Source organism: Phoenix dactylifera, unplaced genomic scaffold, assembly GCF_009389715.1.
Source record: "Phoenix dactylifera cultivar Barhee BC4 unplaced genomic scaffold, palm_55x_up_171113_PBpolish2nd_filt_p 000537F, whole genome shotgun sequence".
NCBI classification, from domain to species: Eukaryota; Viridiplantae; Streptophyta; class Magnoliopsida; order Arecales; family Arecaceae; genus Phoenix; species Phoenix dactylifera.
In genome coordinates, this window is record NW_024067946.1 from 91116 (window position 1) to 104650 (window position 13535).

General features: G+C 38.4%; 1 protein-coding gene across 1 annotated transcript; it reads left to right on the top strand.

Moving 5' to 3' along the window:
* The first annotated feature begins 1210 nt into the window (after nucleotides 1-1210).
* On the top strand, nucleotides 1211-10882 carry LOC103713304 (probable protein arginine N-methyltransferase 3). The gene is made up of 7 exons (XM_039119359.1): nucleotides 1211-1656; nucleotides 2608-3159; nucleotides 3330-3427; nucleotides 8925-9003; nucleotides 9084-9344; nucleotides 9429-9596; nucleotides 10191-10882. The coding sequence occupies exons 1-7, from the start codon at nucleotides 1360-1362 to the stop codon at nucleotides 10638-10640; spliced, it is 1905 nt and encodes a 634-aa protein (XP_038975287.1). The 5' UTR covers nucleotides 1211-1359; the 3' UTR covers nucleotides 10641-10882.
* Nucleotides 10883-13535: the final 2653 nt, after the last annotated feature.

Consider the following 13535-nt stretch of genomic DNA (forward strand, 5'->3'; position numbering starts at 1 on the left):
ATCCAATTTTTGAATATTTTATTTTTTTATTTTTATGGATGTATTTATTATCCTCTTAATGAATTCATCTGGTTTAACAAAAAAAAAAGAGAAAAAAAAAAGAGAAAAGTTTGATGGTCCGAGTGGGATTTCTAAGGGGCGAAGCTAGGATTATCAAATATGCCATTCGAGAGGTGAAGGAAAAGGCCAAACACAAAGAGGAAGAGAATGATGAAATTAGATATTTTTTCTTTTTATATGATGAATTCATCTAGAAAATTTTACTTTTGTTACATGACTTTGAAACAAGATATTTTTTTTCTTTTTTCATGCATGCTCTATTATAATTAAGCAGTGATTTTTTTGCGCATGGAGGAAAATATGAAGAAGTTTTTCTTTTTTTACACGATTTTCTAAAATAATTAAGAAGAGTTCTACTCAAATTTGAATCTATTTTGATTTTTTTTTGTGCATGGAAGGAAATATGAGGAAATCTTTTCTTTTTTACATTTTTTAATTATTTTTTCAGGACTTCCTAAAATTATTATGAAGAGTCCGACTAAAATTGGAATTTATTTCAATGTTTTTGTGTACATGGTGAAAAATATGAGAAGTGAAATATTTTTTTTTTAATGATTGCAGAGTGAAATAATTTTTTTCCTTTATACAGGACTTCTTAAAATAATGAAGAAGTTAATTTTTTTGTGTATTGAAGAAATCATAAGGAAAATTTTCTTTTTTACAACTTCTTAAAATAATTAAGAAGTGTCCCAATCAAATTTGAATTAATTTTGATTTTTTATGCATGGAGGGAAATATGAGGAAATTTTTCTTTTTTTACATGACTTTCTAAAATTATTATGAAGAATCCCATTAATTTTTTTTGTGCATGTAGAGAAAAATATGCAGAATGAAATATTTTTTGCTTCTTCGCATAGCTTTGGAACAAATTTTTCTTTTTTTAGTGACTTCTTAAAATAATTAACAAGCAATTTTTTTGAGTAGAAGAAAAAATGAGGACATTTTTAGATAACTGTCAAAAATAATTAAATAAAATTTATTTTCATTTAAATTAATATTATATATACTTTTTTTTTCTGTAATTAACATTTTTTCAGCTAATGGAGAGGGGTCGCGTTGTTTTTTTAATTGTTTACAAGGTGCCGAGAGGAGGCACAAGTTTACAGAAAAAAAAAAAGACGCTACTGCCTCGTGACCAATAGTGGTGTCAATCTGGGAATACGTATGACCCAAAACCGTCCCAAACGGAGTGGTTCGATGACCGGTCGCCTGCATTCCCTGTAAACAAGCATCCATCACTCGTCGTTCACGCGCGTTCTGGGTTTCTCTAGGGTTTTAGCAGGCAGTCCCCGTACTCCGATGGCGGGAGAAGGCGTCGAGAGCGCAGCAGCAACACCCAAAGTAGGATTAGAAGAAGAAGAAGAAGAAGAAGAAGAAGAAGAGGAAGAGATCGAAGGATGGGACGAATGGCAGTCAGACGAGGATAACTCGATGCCCGAATTTCTATGCTTGTTCTGCAGCTCGAGATTTGATTCTACTGAGACTCTATTTAACCACTGCAGTTCCGATCACGCCTTCGATTTCCACGGCATCGTCAGAGATTTAGGGTTGGATTTCTATGGTTCCTTCAAGCTCATCAACTATGTCAGATCTCAGGTGTGGTGTGTTTAGTCCATTAGAATATTTTGGAGATTTGTTTTTACTAGTATATTTTGATGCGATTTATCCCAAAGTTTGTATTCTCGGGTGATTTGGTTGTTTTTTTCGTTTTTACTCTTTTATTACTTGTGGTTTTATGCCAAAGTTTAGATTTTTGAGTGGTTTAGTTGCATTATTCGTTCTTATTCTTTTTTAGATTGTGATTTTATGCGACAGAGTTTGGATTTTTCAGCGGTTAAGTTGCTTTTTTCGTTTTCATTCGTTTTTCTTACATGTGCTTTTATGCCAATGTTTGGTTTTTTCAGTGATTTATTGCTTTCTTTTATTATATATTACTTATGTCATGTAATTGGTTTTGGATGATGAAGTATCTGGAATTTGATCTCTTTTGACCGGCTCTATGGGGTATATTGCTGTTTTTTTTTCCAACTTTTCGGCAAAGCTGATGCAGCTTGGTCAAGGAACTCTCTCATTATTAATTACAGTTGCCCCATAAACAGAGTTACATAGTGGCGTTGATTCTCGTACTTGCAAATTGTCTCTAAACTACCTTGTTAGAAGCCTGAATATGTATAGTTGGATTCCTGTTGTCTGTTTCTAAGATTGTGGGGAATCCATGTCTATTTGATGTTGTCCTTTGTTAAAATGCTTCCTTCAAAATGGTAATACTATACTTTAATCAGTGTCCTTGGTTTACCTATTGGTTAGTGATACAATGCACCATAGCTTCAGAGGAGTTACTCTTCAAAATCCCCTTCATAAAGCAAGCCTCTGTAGATTCTCTTAGTAAATTCTTTATCTTGTGAAAATATTTGATTCAAGTCTAACAACAAGTTGCATGGTGATTTTATGGTGCTAAGAGGCTTAGCACAAAAAGAAACAGATAACATAGAATATTACCAAGAAAATTAGGATGCTGACTGTTTTGCTATTCTTGTTGGTTACCAGGTTGCGGAGAACAAATGTTGGCGTTGTGGTCTCACCTTTGAGTGCTGCAAAGATCTTCAGAACCATTTGCATGCAGCAGTTTGTTATGAGAAGGGTGGAAAATTTCTTTGGGAAGATGATCAATATCTAAAACCATTTATGGCAGATGATCCACTTCTGCACAGTTTTGCTTCTGATGAAGATGATGAAGATTATAATGTATTGATAGATAAAGAGGAGCTTATGAGGGAGCTAGTGAGCAATGAAGATTTTACTGAACTTTGCAATGATAATCTGGAAATCTTAAAAGATAGTAGTTCTGAGCTTGATATTGTTCATGACATCAGAAATAAGCAGGACCATGCAGAGAATGTGACTTGTCATTGTGATAAAATGGAGGCCAATGGCATTCTTACAGAACAGAACCTTGGCCCATTTCATCAGAGAAGGAAAGATACGCAGCTAAGAGTTTCTATTGCTAATGTTAGTGCAAGGGAAATTAAGAATGTAAATGAAAACTATTTTGGAGCTTATGGTTCCTTTGGCATTCATAGGGAGATGCTTAGTGACAAGGTATGTGATGCTTCAAAAAACATTTATACCATTTCATGTGGATCACTATATATGTAGAGCAATTTTATGTGAAATGTGTTGCGTTAGGAATTCATGAGTCCTTAATTTTTTAAAGAATTGAATTCTGTATTGTTGTATCAAAATGAACTTATGCTATATCAACTGTTCAGGTAAGAATGGATGCTTATAGAGGAGCACTTTTCAACAATCCTTGTCTCATGAATCAAGCATCTATTTTGGATGTAGGTTGTGGCACAGGAATACTAAGGTAAAAATTGCTTATATTGCTTTTCCTAGTTTGTTGGTGATAGTGCAACCCAGAATTGGATGGTGAGAAGTGTAATTATGTAATTGCTTGCGCAAATATAAAATGCATAACTCTTTGAGGTTTTATAACTTGCAAGTGCAGGTTGATGACCCAACTACATACTAACATATCCTTTTCCTAGTTTGTTAGTGATATTGCAACCTTAATTCATAATTGGATGGTGAGAAGTGTAATATTATAATTGCTTGTGCATATAAAATACATAACTCTTTGAAGTTTTATAACTTGCAAGTGCAAGTTGATGGCCCAATTGCTTAGCCATATTTGCTCGAACTAGATAGTATGGGGCATACCGTACCATACTAGTTCGGTACCGGTATTCGGTATGGGTGGTGTACCAACATTTAGAACGCCAAAAAAACTCCATATCGTATTGTACCGACACTGTGCTAATATGGCACCGGTACGGGGTCTGGTACCGAGATGGTGTACCTTGCTTACTAACATATACTTTTCTAAGCCCCATGATTATGCTACATTGTATGAAAAATATCCTGAATGTTTTGTTATTTTTGTTATTATCTAAAATATTGTTGATAAAATTGCTACACTAAATCTAGTAGGTTTCATAAACATAGTGCTTCTTATGTATGTTGTCATTGTACATCTGTACTATAAGTTCTATGTCATTGAGTTAAAAGAATTATTAAATAATTATAAATAATAGGAATTTGTCAATCTTCAATCTAAAATTTTCTTCTCACCATTGGGTGCTAGTGTCATTTTTTTTAAAATTTTCGAACCATGTAGATATTGGTCTGTGCATGGTATGCCATACCGCATTGAAGTAGGCTGTTTAAGGCATATTGTATGTTATCAATTCGGTACCGGTACACAATACAGAGGCGTATCAACACTCCATACGCCGAACTGGTCTCTGTGATACGCGTATCGACATAATGATAGGGTGGAACCAGTTTGGGGTCTAGTATCGAGGTGGCATACCTTGGATCTATATTTGATGAATTGTAAGAAGTAGCCAAGCCTGTCATGGCCTGTGAAAGAAAAAAATCTACTGACATGTTCTTTTCCTTTTACTTGTTGAGCACATATAAGTCTATAGTATTCCATTTAAGTGCATTTGGCTGCTCAAGAAGCCTATGGTGGGAAGTGGAAATTGATGTATATCAGAGAAGATGGATGCATAATCTATGGCCTTTTGAGTAAGACTTTCCCAACTAAAAACAAAGTTTTTTGTTAGCATTAAAGTGTAACTTTTCTTAGTTTAAATTTCAAGTTTTCTTTCATTTCCTAGAAACTTATCAGTAGAAAACCTCTAGGATTATCTATAAGTGATTTTCACTTATAAAAAGTTTTTTAATAAAATAGAAATATTGTTTGGAAATTGTTGGCGTGCTTTCTATCCCTGTCCACGTGTCATGGAACCCGTTGGCGGAGTTCCATTCCGGTGTGGCAGAGAAGAGTGGTGATAAGCCAAATGATGAGGGTAGATGTGCGTGGATGTGCCATTAGCTTCGGATTAGCCAGAAAGATGATAATGATCGAAGGAAGAATAGAGAGTAGTGTGGATTCAGGTATCTCGACCTTCAAGGACTTTCGTTGCTGTCACACCACCATCTAAAGAAAATGGATAAGAGGTGTAGAGCTAGGCTATGGTAGAGAGGTATAGTACAGGGCTATGATAAAGGGGTGTAACACTGGGTTATGGTAGTAAAGGCTAAATTATAGCTCTTTCGAGAGTATAAACTACCGGCAGAGTAAACTAAGATAAGATAGAATTCATTAGATTGGATTGTCGAAGGATCTTCAATATAGAGTACAAATCCATTATTTATTATAATAAAACATAATAATAACTACCCTAAAATATGATAACTATTCGTTCTGATGGTTATAACCCATGTTTAGTCTTCACTCTTGGTGATTCTGGTAACTATTGCCAATCGTCCTCTCACTATGCACAATAATCATATCCTATCAGAGTCGGCATAGCTCGTGTTGGTCGTCTCTCCTTCATTGGCCTACAATACGGTCTTATACACTTGAGACCAATTCGGTCGGCTCAATCTTCGATTAGCCTTCTTCACATGCTTTGTAGTTAATTACGCCTAAGACTTGATCTTTCAGCCTGCTTTTCGGCTTGTGTCTCCACCCTATGATTTATCATAGCCGAACTCTATTCAGTCCAATAAGGGTGATGTGATTTTTGGCTGGTTTGGTTTCATCAACTTTGATTCATGGGGTGTTTGCTCTCGATTGCTAACTAGATTGTTGAGATGAGGTGTAAACAATGTCTCGCACATTCCATTGGTTGATGATCAAAAGGCTGATGAGATGGCTATCATCATCTTCTTAATTCTTGTCGAGTAAAAATCCTGCAATTATGATTTCAATTTGCTGGCCGATTGTGAAGCATTATTTCTATCTTTAGTACTTTGCTTACATCTTTTTCGATTCTGTGAAACTCTCCACCTTTTCCATGCATCTTCCTTCATGGAATACCTTAATGTGCCGACATGGCCTGCACACCACTCAAAGAATCTTCCACATCTATAGAGATTTGGTTTTATTGTCTGCATTAATGGATATTTTGATTGATCTTCTGGTAAGGCACACTTTCTCTTTATAAATAAGCCTTGCATCTTTCTCTTCGAAGATCACCACTTTCTTCTTTCTGATTCTCCTCGTGCGTCTTGATCTCCTTTCATTTATTATGGTGAGATTGAGTATTAGCTAGAGGAACCCATTTGTTTGGATCGATCGATTTCTGACTAATTTGTTGGATCGGAATACCATCACAAGTTGGGGCGTTATCATGAACAAATTTTATTGCCGCATTTGAATTCTGTCGCCCCCAACTTGCTGTTTGGTCGAGGGCTTCCAAATCAGCAAGCCGATATTTTTCTAATTGGCCTTTGGCTATTCTTGAGCCTTTATCTTTTTTTGAGTTAGTTGGAGCGGATCCTTGCATATTTCCACTTTTATGAACTGTATCCACACCTAAGCTTTAAACTTGCTGCACTTGTTTGAACTCTGCTACAATCAACAATGAAGTGCGGTAAGCAAAACATTTGATCATCTTGAAGCTTCAATGGGCCAACAATAGTGAAGGATCTATTAGCCATAATCAAGAGCAAAGTGAGTACATTGAGAGAATTGGTTTGTTCAATCTTGTATTTGTGCTTGTATTAGTCAAAAGTAATAGCAAAGCACTCTCCAAGCTGAAAGAAAGAAGGAATGTCTTACTTTTCCTACCGCATGGTATGAGAGTTCCCACTTGAACCGGAGCAGCTTTGCACGTCCTTAAACATTTCAAAGCCATTCGAAGAAAAAAATGAATGATTACTGGAGAGGTTCTTTTTGAAGGAGAAACTATGCGCTTTTTGAAGTATGGTCTTTTAATTTTGGGTTTCTCTTATTTTGCCTTTTCTAATGTAAGCTTCCCAGTAATGGCTCGGGCATCAGCATGCTTCATTGTTCGGCCTATTCCTTGGCAAATCAGGTCGATCTTCAATGCTGGGTAGAAGAGCTGGATCAAATCCTTCAAAGCAGAGCTGATTGAAATCCACTGAGAAGTACGATTTCTGAAGAAGGCTGCAAATTGGCATCTGAAGTTCTCCAAGAAAGGTGGAATCCATCATAGTGAGGCATTATCATCTATATCAGCCACTTGGCCAAAATTTTTGTGGAATCCCTAACTAGATAATATATAAGACTATTATGTATTCCACTTTTAGATTGAATTCATCACTTCTTCAATCTTGCAGCAGCTTTTTTGTATAACATTGAGACCCATACTATGCATAATCCACGCGAGGGTCTTTAATTATATAGGATTTCTATTCATGCTCCCGATGCGAGAGGGGCAATCAATATGTCTGGGTCATTCCCAAACCTCTAAGGGTGTACTGCCAGATATTAGGCTGAATCAATCCTTGTGTTATCATGTTGCCTCCTGGCATGTGACCGGGAAATATACATTATATTGATGTTTGGAAGGACTTTTTGAGAAGGTTGCCTCCCAGCCCTTGTGCTGGTATTATAAAGTCGTTATAATTTTGTCCTTCACTCTTAGGCAAATGATTGAAAATGATTGTCAGAACTTCACCAACAGTTTTTTGTAGTTTACTATGACTAATAATCTCAAACATCGGCTAGGTATTGACCGAAGTATCCCTCAAACCTCGCTTGTGTAACTTTTGCAATACCTCAGTCAAAGAATTTCGAGAGCTCTATTAATTCATCTTCTGCTATTTTCTCTCGATGTGTTGATGGTTTCAATTTGGGTTCTTCTTAGACTCTAGTACATCCATACGTTGGTTGATGAGGTTATTCGTCCATCACAAGGATGGTTTGGGCTGTCTTCACCATTGATCTTGCTTGAACGTACTGTGATTTTGTGTATCAATTTTTAACCATCGAAACAAGTTGTTCAACCCGTTCCAATAGCGAGGCCAAATATGCTGCCTATCGGTCCAAAATTGGCCTTAGTATAGCAGACGCTTTCCTTATAGCTACTTTGCCGACTTCCTTCCATAGTGGTATGATGGTAACTATGTTGTTGCCCTATCGAAACTGATGTGACGATGACTACATAGTGTCTCACTGAGATCAATGTGACAATGATTGCATGGTATCCCACTAGGATCAATGTAACGGACTACAAGGGTTTCACCTGGTGTGCAACAAAACTTGTTGGTGCTTTTTCTATCCTATCTGGGCATGTCATGGAATCTGATGGTGAAGTCCCATCCAGATGTGGTAGAAAAGAGTGATAACAAGTCATTTAGAAAAGAGTGATAACAAGCCAAATGACGAGGGTGTATGCGTGTGGACATGTCACCAACGTCGGATCAGCCGGAAAAGTGATGATGTGCTTGAAAAGAGGATAGAGAGTAGCATGGTTTTGGGTGCTTTGATCTTCAAAAACTTTGCCACCTCTATGTTACTGTTCTAGGGAGACAGATAAGGGGTGCGCTGGGCAACATTAGAGGAGTGTAGCGCTCGGCTGCAATGATAAAAGCTAAGTTATATCTACTCCGAGGGTAGAAACTACTAGTAGAGTAAAACTAAGATACAATAAAATTCATTGTTTTAACCTGATAGCAAAATGATTCAAGTTGATTGGTGAATGCATTGATTGTTGAACCCAGAAGGAAACATTGACATAGTCAACAATTCTCAAGTCTTTATTTTTGGCTTTGTAGAATCCTGACCAATATTGATGCTTTATTTCCTTAACGTATATCGTGGTCCTTGTACTTTGCATGGTTAGATTATGCAATTTACTCCTACACTTGATTTATCCTGGACCCATTAATCTTGGCATAAACTGAATTTGTATATTGAATCAACATAATTTTGCTACCGAATAAGGGATGTTTACTCAGGAAGTAAACATTTTTCCCTATCACCAAAATAGCTATTTGTCTTGTAGAACAAGTATACATCTTATTTACTTAATGTCTTATTGTAGCCTTTTTGCAGCTCAAGCTGGGGCTTCAAGGGTAATTGCTGTTGAAGCAAGTGTAAAGATGGCTTCTGTGGCTACCCAGGTAATAAATAGTTCAATTAACTTGATTATATAAAAATCTATTTATTATTTTAAATTTGCATCGGCTTATAATGAACACAGATTGCAAAAGATAATGGTCTTCTGTCAGAGGGGACAGAGAAAGGTGATGAAAAACAATGTTACGGAAAAATAAAAGTAGTGCAATGCATGGTTGAAGAGCTTGACCAACATATACAAGTTCCACCTCATAGCATTGATGTGTTAGTGAGTGAGTGGATGGGCTATTGCCTATTATATGAATCAATGCTCAGTTCAGTTCTTTATGCACGTGATCATTGGTTGAAACCTGGTGGTGCGATTCTTCCAGATACTGCTACTATCGTAAGGCCACTAAATTCTACTACTTTAACCTTTTGTGTACTTTCAAGCTACTTAAGCCATTATCTTATTTCATTCCTCTTATAGTTCGGGGCTGGATTTGGAAGAGGTGGAACCAGCATTCCATTTTGGGAAAATGTATATGGTTTCAATATGTCTTGCATCAGCAAGGAAGTTGTAGAGGACGCTTCTCGTATTCCAATTGTTGATATAGTGGATAGTCAAGATATCATCACAGAGTCAGCTGTACTCCAGGTGACTCACCCTCATTCATATAATTCTGTTCAATATGCGATTGAGAAAATGTTTTTCGATGGTATTCCCGTGCCCGGTCCTGTTTTTCTAACTCCTGTTTTTCTTGCATTAAATTTAAACAAGTTATTCTGCACGACCTGAATACCATATGGGAAGATACTGCAATATAAACTATATTTTTTATTTCAACCATTTTCCTTGTAATGTTTGTCAATCTAGGATTGACACATAGGTGTAGTGTCAAGATCTTGTAATAACTGGGAAATCTTTACGTAATTCGTTCTCTCTGCTGTCACAGCCCTATCTCCTGTTCACTCTGATTTTAAGGCCATATCTTCCATTAGTTCAATCTTTCTAACTACATTTATCTAGGTTTTAGTAGCTTTCCCTGCCGTCGCATATTCTGACTGAGATATTGGAGCCTCTTCTACCCCTATTTCTTGCAGGTTTCTGATAAAATTCACAAATGAAAAGAAATCATTTTTCAGTTTTTCAAGCTTCCTAGTTATTTTTATTCCTCAGACTCATTGGTTTGTGGCGTGTGTAAACCTGTGGTGAACATGACCATACTCTTGTTATTCTTTTTGGTTTCAGTCATTTGACTTGGCGACCATGAAGCCAGATGAGATGGATTTCACTGCAAGCTTTGAGTTGAAGCTGAGATCTGACTTTCAAGGTGATTCAACTGCTTCAACTTCGGGGATATGGTGCTATGGAATTGTTCTGTGGTTCGAGACAGGCTTCACCAGCAGATTCTGCAAAGAGATGCCCACAGTCCTCTCCACATCACCGTATTCTCCAAAAACTCACTGGTCTCAAACTATCTTGACATTCCGTGAACCAATTGTGATGCAATCAGATAAATCTATCCCTGACTCAGCTGCATCTGTTGGTACTGAGGAGCCTCCTGCAGTGAGGATCAGGTCCCGCATTAGCATTGCCCGCTCTTCAGCACACCGCAGCATAGACATTTCCATGGAGACAACGGGGATTAGCATGGATGGCCGAAAACGCAGTTGGCCAGTCCAAATCTTTAATATGTGAGAGGATCCTATAGATCCATGTGGATGTTCCAGCTTGACAGGTTGCGTATCTGAAGCTGGTTTGTTTTGGCCTCACTATGTTTTTGTTGCTGTAAGGTCATCAACTTATCATTTCTGAATTCCTCTGTTGGATTCCTTGCATTTTTAAGTTGAACCTGGAAAGAAAGGTGCGTTGGGTGATTAAAATTATAGAAACAGGAAATTCTGAGGAAGAATTTAATGCAATTTTTCCTTGTTGCTTCAGTCTCGTTAAATTTTCAAAATTAGTTCATCAGTGAAGCTTGAACAAATTAATGATTCCTAAGTTTAGATGACTTCTCATGGATTGAGCTCATCTTCTACAGAAAGATTTGCTCGCAGTGTAGGGTAGAAGCCTGCATATGAATATGATCACATCTAAACTTGCATCTGCAGGTGCATCGAGGGTCCTTGATTTGAAGAAACGTTTTTCCATATTGCCATTGGGCTGGCTCCTTTTCCAAGGCATAATGTCTATAAATTTTAATCCTAATTTCAGACTCATGCATCTACCACTGCATCACAAGGTAAATTTCCACATTGCCTTCACCTTTGCTGTGATGAGGTTTAGGTTTAATACTTCTGCGAGCCAGCATCTTTGTCCATCATATCCCTCTTGTATTGGTAAAACTGTACATGGAAATGCGCACACTGAAAGGACAATGCGATCAAAATTTAAATTATCTTGAGTTATATGCAAAAATTTGTCAAAATGATATTATTAAGTTTTTTGTTCCAATAATAAATCTAAAGTTTGGATTTATGAACTAATTTAGGGCATTCTTCAATGTTGTTGAGGTCACTGGTGAAATTGCTTTCATGATTATTATAGAAGGTTTTGGATACGTGTAGGGGTGGCAAAATATGATCCGACCCGCCAACCCGACCCGTGTTCGATCCGCCATAAATAGATTTGGGTTTGGCCTAAACAGGTTCGGGTCGTAAACAGGTTGACCCGTTTAACCTGTTTATTAATTGGGTCCGATACGGGTTTTAGATATCTGACCCGCTTAATCCGTTTAACCCGTTTAATATTTGTTGGATCAAATTTTCTGGCCCCAAAAAAGCCCGCACGCCGCTCGGCCCAATTTCACCGTGACCTCCTTTCTCCCTAGGGATTTCTCCGATTTTATTTCAATTTCACCCACAGTGTCCCTCTCCCGACTCCCGGTCTCCCCTCTCCTTCGCCCTCTTTGGATTCTTCACCTCCGCCCTCCCCTCGCCTCTCCTCCAGACCTCCGCCTCTGCCCTCTCCTCGCCTCTCCTCCAGACCTCCGCCCTCTCCGGATTCTTCGCCTCCGCCCTCCCCTCGCCTCTCCTCCGGACCTCCGCCTCCGCCCTCTCCTCCCCCCTGCCGACTACTTCCGTCTCCTCGTTAACGGCGACGACAGCAGGGACCCGAGCAAGCCCACGGACTGCGATGGAGGTAACGACGCAGCAACTCAAGGGTTTCGCGATCCGGGGGACAGTCTCCATCTACTCGGCGAGATCGATCTCGTAGCTCTAGAGCCGAGGCTTGGAGGGATCGTCGGGGTTCCAAGCTTCCAGTGGCAGATGGAGAAGGTCCTCATCCGCTTCGGCTGGGCGGACGGGGGCTCGAATTGGGAGGAGTGGGCCTACGCCGGGACCAGCCGCGCTGCCGTGGACGAGGCGGCGATGGGGAGCGGCGGACGGGTCGGGAGAAGGCAGCGGGCGGCGGCGATGGGGAGCGGCGGACGGGTCGGGAGAAGGCAGCGGGCGGCGGCGATGGGGAGCGGCGGATGGGTCGGGACTCGGGAGAAGCCAGCGGGCGGTGGCAATGGGGAATGGCAGATGGGTCGGGAGAAGCCGAGAAGGCAGCGGGCGAAAAAGGTCCTCTTTTATTTTAAGTATTTTATTTTTGGTTATTTACAGTAATATTTAGTTAAACGGGTAAGCATAAACCAACCCGACCTGTTTAATCGACCTGTTTAATAAACAGGTTAAACGGGTCGGGTCGGGTGACCTGTTTATTAAACAGGTCGGATTCAGGTTGTAATTTCTGACCTATTTAATAAACAGGTCATGTTCAGATTTATACTTTTCTGACCCGTTTAACATCTGACCCGACCCGTTTATGCCTGACCCGACCCGATTGCCACCCCTAGATATGTGTGAAGGATCTCATTAAAGGAAACTCTAGGACAGATAACTGGGTTGGATTTACTCGCATGTGTTTTGATTTAGGGCCTTCTAACATAGTGGAACATCGCAAAATTCTTCTAATTGATTTTACTCAAAGAAGTTTAATTTGAAAGCATCTAATTGAATTAACAAGAGAATCAAGATTTGATTCATGCTTAGGATATGATAATTTAATTCATACGGTAATAGGCATAAATGATGATTTTGAATATGGTAATTGACTCGAGGGTTAATCAGGATGGATGTGCTCAAGGCAAACTAGGGATGAGACTCAAAAGTTCCCTTCTGCTTTACTTGAAATTTGGAATTTCAAATCATTTCAATTTACAATACTAAGTAATATTTTGGTTGAAAGTTATTTACTGAATCCAACAAATTTTGGTGGTCTAAAATCAGAGTGCATAGAGGAAGTGTGGTGGTTTGAATTATCATTTTTAAGTTGGTCAATAACAATAACTCTTTGAATCAAAAAGTTTTATGATAGAAGACATGATTTGATGTTTTCTATAAAAGAGTATTTCATTGATAAAGGAAAGAACAATATTTTTGATTCTTATCTAATTTTGATATCACGAAGCCATTTTCACTAGTAAGTTCTTTTATCTTATTTTGTGCTAAGAAAATTTTTAGCATCTTTGAGTTAAGGGTTAGTGGACCATTCATTCTTGATCTTGGATCTGAAATATTTTGGTGGGAAACTCTTTTCTCCTAGATC

What these genes read in the sequence shown, in the direction of transcription:
- LOC103713304 (XM_039119359.1), top strand. Translation starts at nt 1,360, where the DNA reads ATGGCGGGAGAAGGCGTCGAGAGCGCAGCAGCAACACCCAAAGTAGGA. An exon ending in TCAACTATGTCAGATCTCAG is followed by an intron (nt 1,657 to 2,607) that starts GTGTGGTGTGTT and finishes GTTGGTTACCAG; the next exon opens with GTTGCGGAGAACAAATGTTG. An exon ending in GGGAGATGCTTAGTGACAAG is followed by an intron (nt 3,160 to 3,329) that starts GTATGTGATGCT and finishes TCAACTGTTCAG; the next exon opens with GTAAGAATGGATGCTTATAG.